The 18608-nt window shown below is 44.0% G+C and overlaps 1 protein-coding gene across 1 annotated transcript; it reads right to left on the bottom strand.

The window, feature by feature from the left end:
* Positions 1-8674: 8674 nt before the first annotated feature.
* On the bottom strand, positions 8675-18235 carry Mmp10 (matrix metallopeptidase 10). Its single transcript, XM_006983767.3, has 10 exons — positions 17788-18235; positions 16975-17219; positions 16739-16887; positions 16171-16296; positions 14585-14749; positions 12875-13016; positions 11891-12024; positions 11082-11241; positions 10289-10392; positions 8675-9045 (listed from the first exon to the last, which is right to left on the bottom strand). The coding sequence occupies exons 1-10, from the start codon at positions 17890-17892 to the stop codon at positions 8945-8947; spliced, it is 1431 nt and encodes a 476-aa protein (XP_006983829.1). The 5' UTR covers positions 17893-18235; the 3' UTR covers positions 8675-8944.
* Positions 18236-18608: the final 373 nt, after the last annotated feature.

Here is an 18608-nt window from a genome sequence, read left to right as displayed (position 1 = left end):
GTATCTATGGCTCCTCCCAGCACCTCTCACCCCAACCTCCACCCTGAACCTCTCTAGCCCAGGGCCTGGGCTTCGCTGCCCCTGCCCCAGTTTCTGATTCCTATATAACCTCAGGCATTTTGGCCTCGTACTCTCTTGGTTCTCTCTCTTGACCTCCAGTCTCTCTTGGCCTCTTTGCCCTCTGCTCTTGGTCTCTCGGTTCCCATGCACTCTCTTGGTCCTCTCTCTTCTCCTCTCTCACTCTCAGCCTCGTCTCTCCTCTCTTGACCCAGTCTATTTTGCTGGCCATGTTCTTTCCCTCAGTCACACCTAGGAGCAGTCGTGTTCTCGTTCTCATTCACCATGCTCTTGCCTCTGGCTTCCCACTTACATGTCTGCTTTCCCTGGGGAATTTCTTTGACTTGCAGATATGAGATGGTGAGGATGAAGCCCTTTTGAGTGGGTCCATGGCTCTGTGTGAGTCCCCAATATGGCTATGCCTCTGTGCTGCCCTACCAACAATAGTAAGCTTTCCCCTGAGCTCTGGGAGCCATTCTAGCAAGTTATTCCACCTAAGGAGAGGTAAGAGGAAGTCCTGGTAGGGGGCTGGTCTCCAGCAGCTCAGGAGGCTCAGCCATGCTCTTGGGATCCAAAGGGAAGGCAGTGTATGTCACTGCTCTCTATCTGTGGTGTCTTCACTAACTCTAGACAGGCAGTGCCATACTTCAACTGTACGATACCCAGTTGACTTTGGGACAGCTAGAGAATCGGCTAGTGTGGTAGAAAGCCCCCACCCGTCTGGTGTCAGAGTGTAGTGAGTACTGAGGAGAAAGCAGTTTGGCTTCCCACACAGACCCAAGTCTCCTCAAAAGTCCTTGACTGAATCCCAGTCTCAGGCGGTCGCATAGTGCGTCATTGATCTTCTGCGTTGCTTCCTGTTCACAGACCCTTGCCTTATAGTAGGTGAGCTGTGGCTTGTCAAACAAATCCTCAGATGTGCACTCTACACCCGCCTCTGTCAGCAGCCCGGTTAACCAGTGGCATCTGGTCACCTCCCTACCCGGCTTACCTTCGCTTGTGTCAGATTGCTGTGTCCCTCCCACATCCCGGGATCTTCGCTTCATCTTCAAACCTCACCTGTTCCACTCAGTTGAGATTGGACTGATTTCAACCTCACTTTTGTCTCGGGCAGTGTTTCACTATGTAGCCCAGGCTGGCCCCAAAGTTGCCACCTTTTTGCCTTGAGCTGAATGATTGCTGGGACTATAGACATACGGCACATGCTTGGCCTTTCACCCTTTAAATGTGTTTTTCCCCGTGGACTGCAACTTCATGTCAGCATCACATCTGGACTGTTTTCAATGCAGGCTCAACTGCACTCTCTATTCCAAGCAGATTTACCACGTGTTCCTAGGAATTTGTCATGCCAAAATTGACTTCAAGACTTAATATATACCTCAGAGTGTAGCTTCATCCGACTGTCACGGACAAAGTGGAAAGCAGCCAGGGTGTGAAGGGGGTGAGCTTTCTGAAGGAGGAACTTGACTTGGAGGCAGGTGGGTACTAAGGCTGAGTAGCAGTCCTGTAGTCACTTGTCCATCCCACCATTCTTACAGTGTATCCCTTAATGCCCCCCCCCCAAGTCCAGAGGTGAACTGCTTCGGCTGTGATAAACCACAGAATACGGTCTGTGAGCAAGGTAAAGAAGACCGCGGTCTCAAGGCAGGAGAAGGATGTGGTGCTGGTTCTAAGCCTGGGAATGCCGAGACGGAGCAGCTCTGCGGAGGGGCAGACCAGTCCAAGAGCAGTCAGGGCCTTTCACCTTTAGATATGTGAAGGACCCCATCTGAAAGTGCTGAGTCTAAATCACCAAGCACATACGGAAGGGCCCTGAGGGTGAGGTCTGAGTGGCATCGTGATCCGAACATGTCTCAGTGCTGAGGGTCCTTGTGATCTTGATGCATGGAGAAGTACCATGATGGTGGTAACTCAGCAGTCCCCGAGGACCAGGGTGTCACTAAAGGTCTGCAATCTGAAGACAGAGCCACTGACAGAGCAGTCACGACAGAGTTAAGCTCGGTTAACTCACATTCTGTTTACCCGGCTCAGTAATGAGCCCTTCCAAGGCAGAGTTCTGGAGCTGAATATTGCTTCAGTGTGGCTGATTGAAATCTGGAGTTCTGCCATAAAAAGGCATTTTCCACAGTCACCATGCAGGCCAAATGAATTCCATTTTTAAAAGAGCCAACAAGTTATGTTTCTTTTAATCCGTCATCACCACAGCAAACCAAATAAAGGCAGTCATTAAAACCCAACTAGCCTGGAAGCCGAAAACACCTCCTTGGTGCTTGCTTTGCCCACAGGTCCCTGGGCTAGCTTCGGCTACAGTTTCTATTTTCTCCCCTTAGTCCTAGTGGAAAGCGCTGTAGTCGACTCCTGTCCGGTCTTTCCTAACCCACTGTGTAGTGCTGTGCCAGGGCAGAGGTACGAGAACAACAGAAGGAACTTCCCCCAAGCTCTCTCGTCAGCTGGTGACCCATGGGTTCGCTGTACAGAGTCTGCCCATCACAGTCGCTCGGGAAGCTCCAGCAGTCTCTGGCCCTGGGGACTGTCTGAGCTGCGGTCCTTGGGTCACCTGAGGCATCTGCATTAGCAAGTCAGTCCGTCCCTCAGTTCAAAGCTGTGGAGGGACAGGTTGTTTGTTTGTTTATTTTGCTTTGCATACAGGGTCTCGCTATGCTGCCCAGGCTGGCTTTGAACTTGTGATCCTCGGTTTCAGCCTCCTCAGTTTTCAGATTACAGGTAACAGACACACCCAGAAATATAATTTTTTAAAAGAAAAATGGTGATGATAAACCCAAAATGTAAGCTAATGTGTAACACCTCCAACCTCAGTGTCCCCGTGTGTCACCTCCAACCTCAGTGTCCTCCATGTGTCACCTCCAACCTCAGTGTCCTCCGTGTGTCACCTCCAACCTCTGTGTCCCCGTGTGTCACCTCCAACCTCAGTGTCCCCGTGTGTCACCTCCAACCTCAGTGTCCCCGTGTGTCACCTCCAACCTCAGTGTCCTCCGTGTGTCACCTCCAACCTCAGTGTCCCTGTGTGTCACCTCCAACCTCAGTGTCCCCGTGTGTCACCTCCAACCTCAGTGTCCTCTGTGTGTCACCTCCAACCTCAGTGTCCCCCGTGTGTCACCTCCAACCTCAGTGTCTCCGTGTGTCACCTCCAACCTCAGTGTCCCCGTGTGTCACCTCCAACCTCAGTGTCCCCGTGTGTCACCTCCAACCTCAGTGTCCCCGTGTGTCACCTCCAACCTCAGTGTCCCCGTGTGTCACCTCCAACCTCAGTGTCCCCGTGTGTCACCTCCAACCTCAGTGTCCCCCATGTGTCACCTCCAACCTCAGTGTCCCCCGTGTGTCACCTCCAACCTCAGTGTCCCCGTGTGTCACCTCCAACCTCTGTGTCCCCGTGTGTCACCTCCAACCTCAGTGTCCCCGTGTGTCACCTCCAACCTCTGTGTCCCCGTGTGTCACCTCCAACCTCAGTGTCCCCCATGTCACACCTCCAACCTCAGTGTCCTCCGTGTGTCACCTCCAACCTCAGTGTCCCCGTGTGTCACCTCCAACCTCAGTGTCCCCGTGTGTCACCTCCAACCTCAGTGTCCCCGTGTGTCACCTCCAACCTCAGTGTCCCATGTGTCACCTCCTATCCACAGCTGACTCACTCTCTTATTGCAGTTAATTGTCCTGCTTTCCTATTACATGTACACTGTTGCCTGATTTTTTTTTCACCTCTTTTCAAGATATCTTCCTTCCTCACTGTTATGACCCCCATTCTAGGTCTGTGGCCAACACACACACACACACACACACACACACACACACACACACCACCTGCATATACACACCACACACACACACACACACACACACACACCACCTGCATATACACACCACACACACACACACACACACACACACACACACACACACCACCTGCATATACACACCACACACACACACACACACACACCACCTGCATATACACACCACACACACAGACACTCATGGTGTGGGAATTCTGTTACCAGTCTGCTAGCCAACTGAAAGGAGCAATTCTGTCCAAAGGGCAGAGAGAGATTTTATTGGGAAGTAAGTGGCCCAAAGAGAAGGCCGGGCTGCAGGCGGCATGCTCCCTTGGAAGGTGGGCGAATGGGCAGCCAGCCAAGGGCGCAGGTATGGCTGGTGACTTGGTTCAGGTTCCCCATCCCCGTTTGGAATGATGAAGTGGCTGCAGCAGCAGAGAACAGTGGAACAGTGTGATTCGGCCTGAGTCCTCTTCTATCTGTGACTATTGTGAACAGATTCTGCTGTGGAATGCCAGTCTGTGTGCTGTGAATGTGTGTTGCTCTGATTGGTTGATAAATAAAATGCTGACTGGCCAGTAGCCAGGCAGGAAGTATAGGCAGGGCGAGCAGATGTGAATTCTGGGAAGAGGAAGGCTGAGGAAGGAGTCACCAGCCAGACACAGAGGAAGCGAGATGACAAGGTAGAACTGAGAAAAGGTACCAAGTCACGTGGCTAAACATAGATAAGAATTATAGGTTAATTTAAATGTTAAGAGAGAGTCAGTAATAAGCCTGAGCTAATGGCCATATAGTTTGTAATTAATATAAGCCCCTGTGTGTTTATTTGGGTCTGAGTGGCTGTGGACTGGGTGGGACACAGGAAAACTTCCAGCTACATTTGATGTACCGATGTGGGGCTCTTGAATTTCCATAAGGCCTAAAGAAGTTTAAAAAGGGCTTCTAAACACACAATAATGGAGGCAAAAACAGCTTTCTCTTGTATAATATTAGAGGGACCAGCCTTAATATTATACATCCCAGGAGCTCAGGAGAGAGAACTTCAAATACTGAGGACAATTGTTGGGAAACAGAATCTCAGCACAATGAGCTCTATAGTCCACTTGCTTTAATTCCTCTGGGATAACATCCTGTTTACACAGCTTCAGTTCTGTTCTCGTGCTTAGCTCCTTTCCTGCCTGATTTCTCTCTATATTTATCTACTGCTCTCTCTAAGTTCTATCTTAATTCTCTTAATTGTCTTAATTCTGCCTCATCTAGGTCCTTTTCATCTTGTTCTTACCCAGCTAGTACTTCTCCATCTTCCATCTTGTTCCTCTAGTACTCCCTTCTAGCCTTTTCTAGTTCTTTCCCTTCTCAGTTTGTTCCTCTCAAGTTTTTACCCGTCTAGTTCTTCCTTTCTCTTTTCTCTTCCCCATCTCCTTATTCTCTCAGTTCTCCCTAAGTCTCTCTGGAATCCAGTTATAAACCTAAGCAATAGCAATCCTCTGGCGAGCAAGGTCACCAGGCTTGAATTCTAGGGGTTCATGCAGGCAGGTAAGAATTTTCCTCAGGCAGTGAAGTCAGGCTTTCTTTTACAACCCAAAATGGGAGTGGTAAAAGAGGAGGTCAATTGAGTGCTAATGACTGGTTAGTATGTCAAAAAGGGGATCTATGTGCTCAGTCTACATTCCTAGAAGTGGTTAGGTAGGAAGTTAGGGGTCTATAAAGTTAGTAAAGCTATAAGAAAGGAGGATCCAAGCTAAATGGGTCACAGTGTGTTTGAAAAATGTACATAGGCTTGGGAGAGAGAAGAGAAAGGGTATATACAGTCTTAGATTAAAAATATAGATTTAAAATAATAAAATGAAACAAGCCACATAAAGATGGAAAATTCACAGAGTTTGGATTGTGTATATTATTGTGTTGTCTTTAAAAGTTTTGACTGCTATGAGACATTTGATTATAAAAGCTGCTAGATTAAACCAATCTATATACTTTAAAAATATCTTAACTCCAAAACTTAAGTCAAAAGGTATGTCACTTTGGGGCAGAGGTTGTGTTTTTGTTTCTGCATAAAATGAGAGGCTATGGATTCATATCAGATTAAGAAAAATCAGGTTAGATCAAGGAAGACCCTCCTGAAAAAGCTCTGATGGGAACTGATGGCCCTGGATATCCAGCATCCAGCACAGCTTCCAGGCTGCTGACTGAGATCATCCAGCCCCACAGAATACTCTAGTCAGGACTGGACTATAATCCTGATTTTCTCAGGGTCCCTCAAAGATTACCAGCACCCACAATCAAGGTCAAAACAGTCCCACTAGCCAAGGTCTTACATTAGGAAACTCAGAGTAAGAGTTCCGGTAGGATATCTTGACATGCCTTTGGTGGTGGGCCACTGGAATTCAAGGGTTGTTCAGTACCACAGTGTGTCCTTACCTCTGGTCACTTCATGTGATGAGGCTTCATCCTGAACTGTCCTCTTTTCTCTCTAGTTAATCTATGTAACTGTGTATTCAGTGGTCTGAGCTGATACCACCAAATCTCCCTTTCACCCATTTTGAGCTCCATGTTTCCATATTAAACAGTTTATTGATACCTTCATGTGGTTACCTCTTAGGAGCCTATACATGAGATTAAAAATGAGATTATTCCCCTGGACTATTGTCTCATCTTCCCTGACCATTGAAGCCTCTGCCCTCCAAGAAGTTACTCAGACCATGAATCTAGGATTGCTTCTTGTACTTTTGTCTTTTCCCTGGGAACTGTCTATCTATTATAAAACCTGAGTGTTATAAAATGTAGCTCCAATCCAGTGGTCTCATACAGTCTTCTCCAAGCAGCTCTGTCCTTAATACCCAGCTCTGTTAGCTACAAAGCCATTTATTTTTTCTTTTTAAACTTTTTTCATTAAAAATATTTTCATACAATATATTTTGATCATGTTTTTCCCCTTTCCTTATTCCTCCCTTTCTTCCTATCCACCCAATTTGTGTTCTTTTTCTTTCTCTCTCCTAAAAAATAGATTAAAAATGAAACACACACAAAAACACTCCACAAAAGCACAAAAAATGGAAATCAAAATAATAAGAAAAAGACCAATAAGAAAAAAAAAAAAGTTCAAACAAAGCAACATGGGACAAAAAGTCTACAAAAATACCATTGAGCTTGTTTTGTGTTAGCCAACTGCTCCTGGGCACAGGGCCTGCCCTGAAGTGTAGTTAGTATACCCAGTGAGATCCCACTTTCCTTTGCCTTCAGGTATCAATTGCAGAGAGCATCTTGGGGTGGATATAAGTGTCTACACAGCCCTTTTATCATTGTTTCCTCCCCTGCTTGTTCTTTTCAGGTAGAGAAATTGTTCACTACAGTGGATCACGTTACTTCTCTCCTTACATTTCCTTCAATGCATAGTGTAGCTGGAGTTTTCCTGTGTCCACCCGGCTCCTGCAGCTGCTCAGAAAACACACAGAGACTTATATGACTTATAAACTGTATGGCCATGACAGGCTTCTTGCTAACTGTTCTTATATCTTAAATTAACCTATTTCTATTAATCTATAAGTTGCCATGTGGCTTGTGGCCTACGACTACTTTTACAACTTGCTTCCTCTGTGCCTGGCTGGTGACTCCTGACTCAGCCTTCCTGATCCCAGAATTCTCCTCTCTCTTTGTCTGGCCTATACTTCCTGCTGGCTACTGGTCAATCAGTACTTTATTTATTAACCAATCAGAGCAACACATTCACAGCATACAGAGCAAAATCCACAGCAGCATAGTAAGTAAAATGTAGTTCCATAAATATCTAGATAGCCTGGATGAGTTGTTCTGTGTACCTAAATCATCTTCTACATCTCCTTTCCCACTTCTTATGAACCGCTTGTATCTACTCTTTTAGTTTTGTTGGTTAGAAAGCTTTCTCTAGCATGATAATGGAAAAATGCATCTAAATTCATATCCAAGTAGATGAGTGAGAGGAGATGGATCCATGCCAAGAAAATGTAAAGTTACTGTTGAAGTCTCATCAGAAAAAAAAAAACAAAAACCTTGTCATGTTCAAGGAGCTGAGGCATATATATATATATATATATATATATATATATATATATATATATGTATATATATACATATGTGTGTGTGTGTGTCCCCGCTTTCTTCTTCCTCCTCTTGTCACTTCTTTAATAATATCTGTCACTTGTAGTTATGTAACAATTTGCTTTTGTTTGCTCAGCTTATCCCCTACCACCCCATATGGAAATCAATGAGGTTGGGTTAAATGTATTTTTGACTTGGTTCTGTGCCTTGGATCTATGACAGCAGCAGACATTTATGTGAATCAACAATAATGTACCTGGTATGGGTAGGACACATCTCACTGTGAGAACACTACCACACAACTAGAATGCATGCGAATCCTCTAGAAACAAGAACCAAACGAGAATGTTTTGATGAAGAAGTGAAGTTGTTATGAGAACTCCCTTCTCTGTGACAGGCAGGAGTACCAGTGAAGAAATGAAGAGATGACTAAGTCTCCAAATTAATTTTGTTTCCCTACATGTAAAGTCATAAAGTAGACTAGCTCATAACCTCGGTTTGCAGGCTTCAGTATTCTAAAAGGCTCCTTCCCCAGTCTTACAGGACAACTCTTAATGTATCTCATTCTTCTTAAGATACATAGAGAATGCAACGTGTACGAGGCAAAAGTAAAGATTTTGTTGGTGCAGACACTCCACATGGCCCCATCCGAGAAGTGCATGCTCCATTGCTCCTATGCATCTTGTCTTTCAGACGCTCAGTCTACAGCATGACTAATGTTCTGAGCAGGAATTACTCCAGGAAGCCAGGAATGGTCCAAAAATAAAGCTCTTTATTAAACAGTAAAGTACTCGTGGAGATGCAGCCTCTCCCCAACTGCAATGAGCAATTTTCACTCCTGTGCAGTGTAACTCAAGAGCAAGTGCAGGAGTTCAGGTGATGCTGTCTAAGAAAGGCATCTTCTGGACTCATCTTCTTGAGCCACAGAACACACAGGAATAGTTAATCATCCTGACACATAATATTAGGTGAGAAATGGCAGGGCTCATTTTCCAGTGTTTGTACATGTCTCCTCATGACAGTCAGCACATGAGCCAACTGTTACTCTTCAGGGTGTGGGTCACCGTCCTGGCATTGGGGTCAAATTCAAACTGTGATGATCCGTGGAAGAAATAAAAAAAACCTGCAGACACAGATAAGAAAAATGATGACACTATCTTAAATAAATCAAATTTATGATATCAGTAACTAAGAAAGAACACGAGCTGATGGAGGAGGATGTAGGCTAGGTGATGTCTGCCTGGCACTGAGCTGAATAATTTGCATGATTTTAACTCATTGATGAATCCTTACCAAAAATGTCTGCCAAACCGAATGAGGACAAACTAAAAATTAGGAAAATGTTAACATTTTCCCAAGGCAATAGCCCCAGTGAACAGCAGAGCAAGGATTCCATCTCATTTCTCTGGCTCTGAAGGCAGCATGTTAAAACACCAGAATATACTACTATTAAACAGATAGAATTGGAAAGGATTTTAATATTTAAAGGTTTCTTCCTTCCTCCCTCCCTCCCTCCCTCCCTCCCTCCCTCCCTCCCTCCCTCCCTCCCTTCCTTCCTTCCTTCTTTCCTTCCTTTCTTTCCAAACTCCCTTGTACCAACTAGCTCTTAAATCATGGTGTGGGAGTCAATGGACCCAAGAGAGTTAGACAAATGAAACTCATCTGAGGTTCATTTTTCTTCTTGTGTATATCATGGGCAAGTAGTTTTAAAAGCAGTGTCAGTGGTCTCAGGAGTACCACAGTTGAAGCCCAGGGAGACCCCCCAGATATACCTTCAGAGGGAGCAAGCAAACGTTTTATTTTCCCATAAGTCCATTACCAGCAATCAAATTTTGTCACTTGAGCACATGAAAGGATGGTATCTATTTTCTAGTGAGCAATGTAAGTAATTTCAGACTGTAACAGAAGCCCAGGCATGGCAGTTGGGATAGGAGATGGGCTGGTGGGGATGGAACCAGCTACCAGCCAGCCTGGCTCACACTTGCCTGTACAGTGGTGTGAACTATGACTGTGAGCCAGTGTCATGGGACAGAATATTGAAAATTGTTAAAGAAAAACAGAATTTTAGACCCAACTGGCATCAATTTCAAGTTAATATTTCAGGATTTGAGTAAAAAAGGCATAAGGCAAATGATTTGAAAGCTTTTCGTTTTCTTACTTCATTATTGACATTTTAACAACCTTATCGAGTTTTGACATCACATAAAATCAACCAACTTTGATAAGTTTTTGTGAATATTACTTAAAAAATTATAGGCAAATGTTTATTGTAACATTTTTTAATAGTAAGCTACCAGTTCAAACAGCCTCACAGACACTGAAATGCCCAAACGCCCCCACTGCTGATGGCATGAAGTTCTCCTTACCAAAGGCCTGCAACACCGCATCCACCTGTGATTTGACTCCGGGAAAGTCATCTTTAATCAGCCTGGGGAAGCCTTTATCCATCAGATTTCTCTTCTCATTAAATCTATAGCAAGTAAAAGGAATTCAGATCCACACCAAGACAAGTCCCGTCATACACACGCTGTCACACAGCGCTAACAGTTCAGTGTGGGGTCCTAGGGCAACTTTTCAAATTGTGCAGCACTAAATACTTTTTGTGTTGGAGGGGCATATGGTAACATGTGAACTTTCTGGCTTGTAAGCATCTCTTGTAGAACAATGATCTCTTGAAACAGGGGCATCATGCTATAGTCTATAGAAATTCCATATATGTACCTAAGGTCAATTTTCTAAGCCTGGACACACAAAACCCAAGAATCTACCTGTCATAAATACATAAAATCTATATAAACAGAAGATGGAAGCTAAGTTTAAAAAGTTGGCTAAAAATAGACTTGCTATTTACCACACCAGGACCTGGTAGACCCTACAGCCTGCTACACCTGGCTCTGCATGGCAGCCACGTGGTGATCGACAATGGCGTGAGAAGACACTGTCCTGTGGCCCTCGGGTTCACACTTCCTCATGTCCGCTGGTGTCTGGATAGGTGCACCTGGAAAGCCCTGTGTGTTTGTGAAATTGAACAGCCATGCTATCTTTTGCTTAGTCTGAACATTGGAGGTTTGGGAACATTAGAGGGTGGGCAGGTATCCCGAGAGAAAGGAAACGGACTCCTGTAACCAGGCTCCCAGCAAAGTTCCCACAGCAGCTCACCTCCAGTATTTGTCCTCCACAAAGAAGTACGTCTTCTTCTTCTGCTTGTCACTAACAGCTGCGTCGATCTTCCTCACAGAAGGAGGAAAGCCCAGAGAGTGGATCGATTTTGGATAACCCGCTTGGACCTCATTTCCTCGGACTGCCCAGAACTGACTTCCTGTTGAAAAATTTCCCAAGAAATGTTGAGTGAAACTAATTGGGTTTAGAAACAAGAACAGTGAATTGTTTGATAAAGGTGAAAGATGAAGCCTTGGTTTTCATTCCAACTCCATGCTTAGTCCGTAGCTGGTATTTTAAAAAGTGTTTCCTGGCTGGGTGTAGTGGCGCACACCTTTGATCCTAGCACTGGGGAGTCAGAGGCAGGGGAACCTCTGTGAGTCTGAGGCCAGCTTGGTCTACACAGTGAGTTTGAGACCAGCCAGAGCTACATAGTGAGACTTTGCCTCAAAAATAATACTTTCTGAGTGAGGGGGAAATGGTAAATGAAAAAAATAGATGAGCAGATTCACTGCCCTTTCTGTAGTCATTTTTCTGCATTTATTCCATATTTCTATATTTATTCTCTGGGTTCCAGTAGCCAGCTCTGGTTATTTCTTCTAATGGCCTCTTGGTCTACACTTCTTAGACTTCCCTTACAAGGTTCTCCTTGGTAGGTCAGACTTTTAAAACGCTTATTCACAATCACCAATTCTGACTTGTTCTTCTAATAAAACATCTAAAATTTAACACAATGGAGAAAACTCATGCTTTGAAGGTTTTACAGTAAGCTTTATTTCAGCAAAGCCAAAAATGTGTACAGTTCTTACCTTTAAAAATGAAAACACTGTCCTTACTGTGAGCTTCATAGGCAGCATCTAGGTATGAGGGAAGAGAGGGCCAAAATGCCGAAATCAAGTGGACTTCAGGCTCAGAATTCCAGCGGCTTCTGCGCCAAAAGTATCTGCAATGTATGAGAACTGCAACAGCCTTTCTCTTTAAAACAATAGGCACAGAAGAGCACAGTCTCTGGTCAACAATGATTCACCTCTTCACAGCAGTGCGCCCTGCATGTCCTACATGTGATTCCAGGGGATGGATGTAGCCTGGGGTGACAGGGATGTTCACCCTGTTCCAATAAGATTACTCAGCTCAAATCCATTCAAAGGTATGTAAAGTAGTATGTATTTTATGAATCCATTAATATTTTAAAATATTACATATCTAAATATTAAATGTATTTTAATATTCGTACCTTTTTAAATGTGAGCACCTTGGTAAATTGGATAAAGAAAATTGGTAGCAGTCGGTACACACAGGCAAGGATCTGGGACAGCCGAAACAGAAGGGCTTTTCTTACATCTTTTGGTACTATTTGAGCATTGTGTGTGAGTATGTATCACCTTTTCTAAAATGAATTAATTGAAATAATAGCACTTTCTAGCAAGGATAAAGATATTTGTCTGGTTCTAAAGATGGCTAGCACTTTTAGAAGTTCCTTGAGTCATGATATATAAAGAGTGAAAAATATAAAAAAGAGACAAATTTCCCTGGTTGTATGGATCTTATATCCTACTGACCAAAAATCCTCTTCTGGGAGTCTAGAAAGAAATAATCTGGACAATTCCAAGGACATCTTTAAAAATGCAATATAAACCAGAGCTGAGTGATTTTAAAACATGCTGAGAATATGTTGTAATCATACTACATTGTATTTATTATGTAAATAAATATATATAATCCCAAGTTTATTTTCCTCTCTGAGCATTGAACACCAAAAGGGTAGCTAGGGAAATACAATGTTGTGTTCTAACCTGTCTTTAAAGAGCAGGAGTTCCCCTCTCAGGGTGCTGACAGCATCAAAGGACAAAGCAGGATCACACTTGGCTGGGGTCTCAGGTCTTGGTGCGACAGAGGACAGAGGTACCACTATGGTGTCAGGGGAGGGACGTGGTCCTGAAGGGAACAGGTAGGAGAAGCAAGTGTTAGAAGATCAGGGGTGCATCTAACCATTTACACACTGTCCAAACTTCTTCACCGTGTTTTGAGATGAAACAGTATGCAGCCCTTTAAACCTGGGGCCAGGGAGGAGGCTCAGCTCGTAAAGGAACCTGGTGCTTCCGAGTCTGACCACTTGGATGGGTTCCCATGCCCCGCAGGGTGGAAGGAGAGAATGCACTGCCAAGGGCTGGCCTCTGACTCTCACGTGTGCGCTATAGCATGCATGCACAGCACACACACAAATAAATAACGTAATAAAAGCAAAACTTTCCTGAAGACTTACTGTACAGTGTTCTTTCTTTTTAAAATGAGAATTGAAAGCACCACATTTATTCAGTGTAACTAATTTGAAATACTGATGAAGACACAAAGCAACACATTCATCCTTGGAGTCCTAACCCATTTAGATAGAAGGCAAGTGATATGCAGAATGAAATAACCTAACCAAGCCATATAAAGGATTTTTTTTCTATCCTTAAACTCCTCCCCCATTCTCAGCTCCGTCTCTCCTGCAAGGTGATCAGATAAGGAGTAAGTGCCTCTTCAGTAGAGACATTCTCATCTGGAGGATTCAGTCTTTTCCCACAGTGAGATTCCTTCAGAAATTAGAATTTCAAGGGGCCCACCATTTCACCAGTTGTTAGCCAAATGTCTCTTTAGAATATCCTTATTCCTGCCAGGCAGGCAGGTTCCAGGGATGTCAGGGTAGGGACTGCCAGCTGGGGGACTTCCAGGTGCTGTCACTGACAGCTACATGAGTTGCCAAGAAAAGGAAAGAGTGGAAGACCTGGGGGCGGCTGACCCACCAGGAGGTGATTGGATAAGAGAGCTCAGCAGGAGCCAGCCTGCCCTCAGGTGCACCCCGAGCCCTGTCCTCTGGTCACCTGACCCTTGGGCCTTCACACCTAAAGCTCCCTCCCTAACAGTCCCTCCATACTCCACAGCTCTTTGTGAAGGCCTGATGGCACCGGCCTTAGAGTGACTTCCATTTAAGTCTCAGGATCTTCTGACAACCTGGATGTCATCTTGAGTCACCATCATTCAGGGTTTTTGCAGGCATCAGGGAAGAGTCATACCATCCTGGTCAGACAAGTGGGTCTTCACATTTGCGAGTTCTCTCCTTACAGGAGGCATGAACTCAAGCAGGGACATACCTGACCTGTGTCCTGTGGAATCCCATTGCTTCCCATTCACTGCGTTTGAGATAAACTCAGTCTTGTGGCCTTGGTCAAGTGGTCAGACACTTTTTAAAGATTTGTATGCCAGTTTCGCTCCTGATCATTTTTTGGACTCCTTCCTCATTTTGTGGAGATTTTAGTTCAGAAACTTCTTTAAGCACCAAGTCTAAGTTAGTTTCTGATGCTATTAATCTTACATTTCTTCTGAGTCATCAGGGCTGAGGGAAAGATGATCAGCCACTCACACCTTACTGCTATTAATGGCATGTACAGTATTCTCAAAGGGCACTTATGAGAGTAAACAAACAAACAGAATGCCCTGGGCCCTTATTTCTTCATGCTCACCATAGAGGGACTGAATGCCGTCTATATCATCTTGAGAAAGCCGGAACTGGGTCGGGTTTGTGGAGAACCTGTAGACTGGATACATCAGAGCTCCTTTGTTACTTGAGTGAAAGAGACCCAGGGAGTGGCCAAGCTCATGGGCAGCAACCAGGAATAAGTTGGTCCCTGTTTGAGAAACCACAAATGTTCAGAGCCTAGCAGTTACTATTTCACAGACGTGCACATATTACTCCTGCCTACTGCACAGGGCACCCTCAGGATCACAGGCTGCCTCTTCCTTATTTGTTGACTCACTAACTGGCATACTCCATCACACATCTTTCCTGGTTAACTTGAAGTCAGTGTCTAAGACAGGTTTTCACTAGCTGCTTTCTAGCAGTCTCCTTAGTCAGGATGCTAGGTCACTTTTCCTATATCAACAGTAGTAAGTCCTGTTTCCCCAAGAGATTTTTTTGGCAGGACCAAGATGAATCACATGCCAATAAAAATAATTCTTTATTGTCTAGAAATCAGAAACAATTGTTAATATTTAGTAACAAACTGGTTTAACCACAGTTCAAATCAACCACAAGCTATTTATATATTCTTCAATCTCTTAAGTAACAAAACTATGGGGACACCATCATCAACCTTTGATCGTTATAAAAAAAAAAAAAACCTTCCTAAGAGAGGTTAATGGAAATAAATATATTCATGGAGCATCATTTATATTTATGAAACCATCAAAAACTAGATTTAGAGAAAATCCATCTCCTAGTAAGGGGTGCTGTATGAAGAGCACAAATCCCAGTATAAACAGAAACATGTCCATTGCCTGTTTCTGCTGTGAACACAGCAGGACTCAGAGTTGCCTCACACAATGAAAGGTTATGTCAGTGCTAATCATTAAACCAGAAGTTCAGGCAATTTTGGAAATACTGTTCATCATGTGGCATTGCTGCAGACCTACACAGTTAGTAGAGACCCGCTTCACATTAATGGTCTAACCCACACTTAGAAATCCAGAAACTGTGATTGTTTCAACAGTCTGTCTCCAAAGTACAAATGCAATTTATAAAATTTAAGTACAGTGTAGTTAATAGTAGTCACCATGTCTAGACTCAATAACGTTTTTCAGAAAAAAAAATTGGGGAGGAGAAAGGCTTCTGAGATAGCAAAGGTGGAATGCTTATTTAAACAGAGCATCTTCCTTTAGCTTCTGGCATTTTCTCCCAATCACTACATTTAAAAGAAAAAGGAGCAAATGAGAGTTCAAAGGCAAGGGCAACCTTTGGGGCTTCAACTTATTCAATGGCAGTCACTCAACACTACTCATTTATTATTGGAATGATAAACAGTATTACTTATAATACACTTGAACCCTGTACAAGATCCTGAGTTGTGGAAATGATATCTAATGGGGCTTACTGTATTGTACTTGGTGGGGACAAAGAAAAAAGCAGTTTACAGATTTTTAGTAATGATTAGATGAATAGGGCTTCAGGTTGCCACACAGATAATCAGAAATTGAAGCTGGCAGAACATTCCATTTGAGGCTTGCTCTAGACAAGCTATTCTTGGACAACTCATATTTGAACTCATCCTACCTGAGGGTCCCAGTGTCCATTTCTCATCATCATCAAAATGAGCATCTCCATAAAATCCAGGCCCAGGGGGGTAGGCATGAGCCAGACTCTGTCCTGGTCCGTCAAAAGGGTAAAAGTCTCCATGTTCTGATGGGAAACAAAGTTATGGAGATATAACAAGTAAGAATTTCTTCTAATCCTTTTCAGCAAAACAGCACAGGGACTGTGTGGTCTGGATATTGATGTCTCCCATAATTCTCATGTTGAAATGTAATCTCCAGTGTGACAGGATCACAAGGCAGCTCTTTTAGAAGACGCACAGGGTATGAGTGCTCTGTGATGGTTAGCACCCAGGTGAAAGCAGCTGGAGAAACCTCTGGGCCACTTCAGCTACACGAGGAAACACAGGTGTTACCTAATAACAGACCCTCACCAAGCTGAGTCTGTGGCCCCTTTGTTTTATATTACTCATCCTCTGGAACTCCACACAGTTCCTTTCTGTAGTTTACAAATTTCCCAGTGTGAGGTACTTTGTTTTAGTAGCCTGAACAACTCAAACACCAGATGAGTGACTGTACAACTTCATTACCTCCAACTGCAAAGGAGATCATGATGTCAGCCTCTCCTTCAGAGAGCCTGGAGAAGGTGAGCGGGGTCACCTCCTCCCAGACTTTCAGCGCTTTCTCAATGGCAGAATCCACACTCTCTTTCGGTAAATCGGGTGTATAATCCACAATCCTGGATGAGAGAAATGGAAGAAGGTAGTGTGTGCCCCGTGATGCCTCTGACACAGTGTTAACACTCAGTGAAAACTGGACCCGTTACCTGTAGGTGAGGTGGTTTTTCCTCCACTTTGGTGACCCTGGAAAGGTAGTGAAGCCACCAACGTCAGGGACGCCACACCTGGGTTTCAGCATCACATCCATAGTGCTGGAGTCCAGCTTCCCTGTCATCTCGAGCCCGAGGAACTTCTGCATTTCTTGGATTTTTTTGACCACAGGACTACTGTTCTTTCTTCTAAACACTTGTTCCACATTTTTTTCAAAGTTGTAGTACTTTTCTAGATATTGCTAGTGGAGTGACAAGCACAATTTTAAAGCTGTGACTGTGAATTTTAAACCTTTTATACAAACCTCAAAATTTATTTTAATTATTCCCAGAAGCAAAAGTAAGAGTCATACTTTTAATTTTTTTCACTAAGATGCCCCATTTTATTATTTCATTGCAATTTAATTTGCTACGAAAATTGTGAGTACATTAAATGAATGTATCTAAGTTTCCATTTCCATTATTAACATAGACCTGCTAATACTGACTGGTGTTAGATAAACTCATTTTTTCTTCACAAATGAAAAATTAGAGTAAGCATTATTTCTTGAAGTTGTAGAAGATAAATAACTCCGAAGCAAAAGAGATCTCATCTGTCGCCAGCATCTCTTGTCAACTGGTGCTGCTCCAGTTGAGTAAGTACACCCTAAGTAAGTACACCTCCTTCCTGGCCTTGCTGCCTTTCTCTGTAAAGACGAAGTTTCTACCTCTCACACAACTTCTTATCAAGTCATCTACTCCTGTTGGAAGATCAAGGAGGCACAGTTATCCTTCCACTTGGGCTGAATGGATCCCTCACTGATTGCTTACCTGAGCAAACTCCATGCTGGGGTGGTCTTTGCTCACTGCCCCGTGCAGAGGATATGCCGAGGAGATCGGCAGGCTCAGCAACACCAGGATGGCCAGCGGCTCCATGCAGACAGTCTCGACTTGTAAAGCAACCCTTCTCCAGTTCCTGACTTCTGTAGCTTCGTTTAGTGGCCACTCTTTTATAGGCAGTCAGTGTTTAGGTCACTAACAGCATGACTCACATGTGCAAGCTCATTCACAAAACTCAGCATGAAGACAGAATAGCTTACATCAGTGAATCCCTCAACCTACTAAACTTGAAAGAATGCTTAATCTCAAGGAAGTGGCTTCTGTGTTTATAAAGAGGAAAAGGAACTGACTGGAGTGCTATGTCCAGATCACCCCCAGAGAGACCACCAAAGACCAAGGATATCCAGAATGCAACAGTAAGGTTTATTGTAAGCAATACAAGCCGGCAGGGAATTTGTCCCCAAGCACTCACTGGTCACAGCGAGGCAGGGAGGAGTTGCTCTTTCTCTGTGAGGCTGGCTTTTTAAAGGCAAGAACCACGAGTCCCTCTAGGTTATGGGGGAGTTAGTACAGGTACAATTCTAATTGGCTAAATCTACCTGGGCCTCCGTGTTATCTTATTTTAGTTTGTCTGTTTACTGTGTCAGAACTCTTTACAGCCTGTCTCCAGAGTTGAGATGTGCCATCTCAGGTGTTGGGACATCCCGTGGTTAATCAGTCACCACCAAATGGCCTGGCTTTTGTCAGGCATTTGGGGCACTCTTTTGTTAATTAGTTGCTACCAGATGGCTCTTCCTGACTTTGTACTTTTG

Source organism: Peromyscus maniculatus, chromosome 7 (assembly GCF_049852395.1).
Source record: "Peromyscus maniculatus bairdii isolate BWxNUB_F1_BW_parent chromosome 7, HU_Pman_BW_mat_3.1, whole genome shotgun sequence".
Taxonomy (NCBI): Eukaryota; Metazoa; Chordata; class Mammalia; order Rodentia; family Cricetidae; genus Peromyscus; species Peromyscus maniculatus.
This window is presented reverse-complemented; position numbering and strand designations above follow the sequence as displayed.